Here is a 763-nt window from a genome sequence, read left to right as displayed (position 1 = left end):
TCCATACTCTCCATCCACGCGTCCATACTCTCCATCCACGCGTCCATACTCTCCATCCACGCGTCCATACTCTCCATCCACGCATCCATGCTCTCCATCCATGCGTCCATACTGTCGACCCATGCATCCATACTACCCATCCACGTGTCCATATTGTCGATCCACGCATCCATATTATTGATTTACGTGTCCATACTATCGATTTACATGTCCATACTATTTAACCACATGCCCATACTATCTATCCACAAGCCCATACTATACAGTATATCCACATGCCCATACTATCTATCCACGTGCCCATACTATCTATCCACGTGCCCATACTATCTATCCACGTGCCCATACTATCTATCCACGTGCCAATACTATCTATCCACATGCCCATACTATCTATCCACGTGCCCATACTATCTAACCATGTGTCCATACTATTTAACCACATGCCCATACTATCTATCCATGAGCCCATACTATACAGTATATCCACATGCCCATACTATCTATCCATGTGTCCATACCATCGATCCACGTGTCCATACTATCCATCCACGCATCCATACTATTGATTTACGCGTCCATACTATCTATCCACAAGCCCATACTATCTATCCATGTGCCCATACTATTGATTTACGAGTCCATACTATCGATTCACGCGCCCATACTATCTATCCATGCACCCATACTATCTATCCACACGCCCATACTATCTATCCACGTGCGCATACTATCTATCCACGTGCCCATACTATCTATCCAC

The 763-nt window shown here is 45.0% G+C and overlaps 2 protein-coding genes across 14 annotated transcripts in view; one reads left to right on the top strand and one right to left on the bottom strand.

The window, feature by feature from the left end:
* cadps2 (Ca++-dependent secretion activator 2) overlaps positions 1 to 763 on the bottom strand; it is a gene marked incomplete at its 5' end in the record, with an annotated part of 178,988 nt that overhangs the window by 34,718 nt on the left and 143,507 nt on the right.
* LOC106530278 (uncharacterized) overlaps positions 36 to 763 on the top strand; it is a 5,413-nt gene continuing 4,685 nt past the window's right edge. Inside the window, exon 1 of the mRNA XM_014025870.1 lies at positions 36 to 755. Coding sequence (XP_013881324.1) covers positions 88 to 755 — 668 coding nt within the window. The 5' untranslated portion in view covers positions 36 to 87. The remainder of the gene's footprint in view (positions 756 to 763) is intronic.

This window comes from Austrofundulus limnaeus, unplaced genomic scaffold (assembly GCF_001266775.1).
Source record: "Austrofundulus limnaeus strain Quisiro unplaced genomic scaffold, Austrofundulus_limnaeus-1.0 Scaffold505, whole genome shotgun sequence".
Taxonomy (NCBI): domain Eukaryota; kingdom Metazoa; phylum Chordata; class Actinopteri; order Cyprinodontiformes; family Rivulidae; genus Austrofundulus; species Austrofundulus limnaeus.
This window is presented reverse-complemented; position numbering and strand designations above follow the sequence as displayed.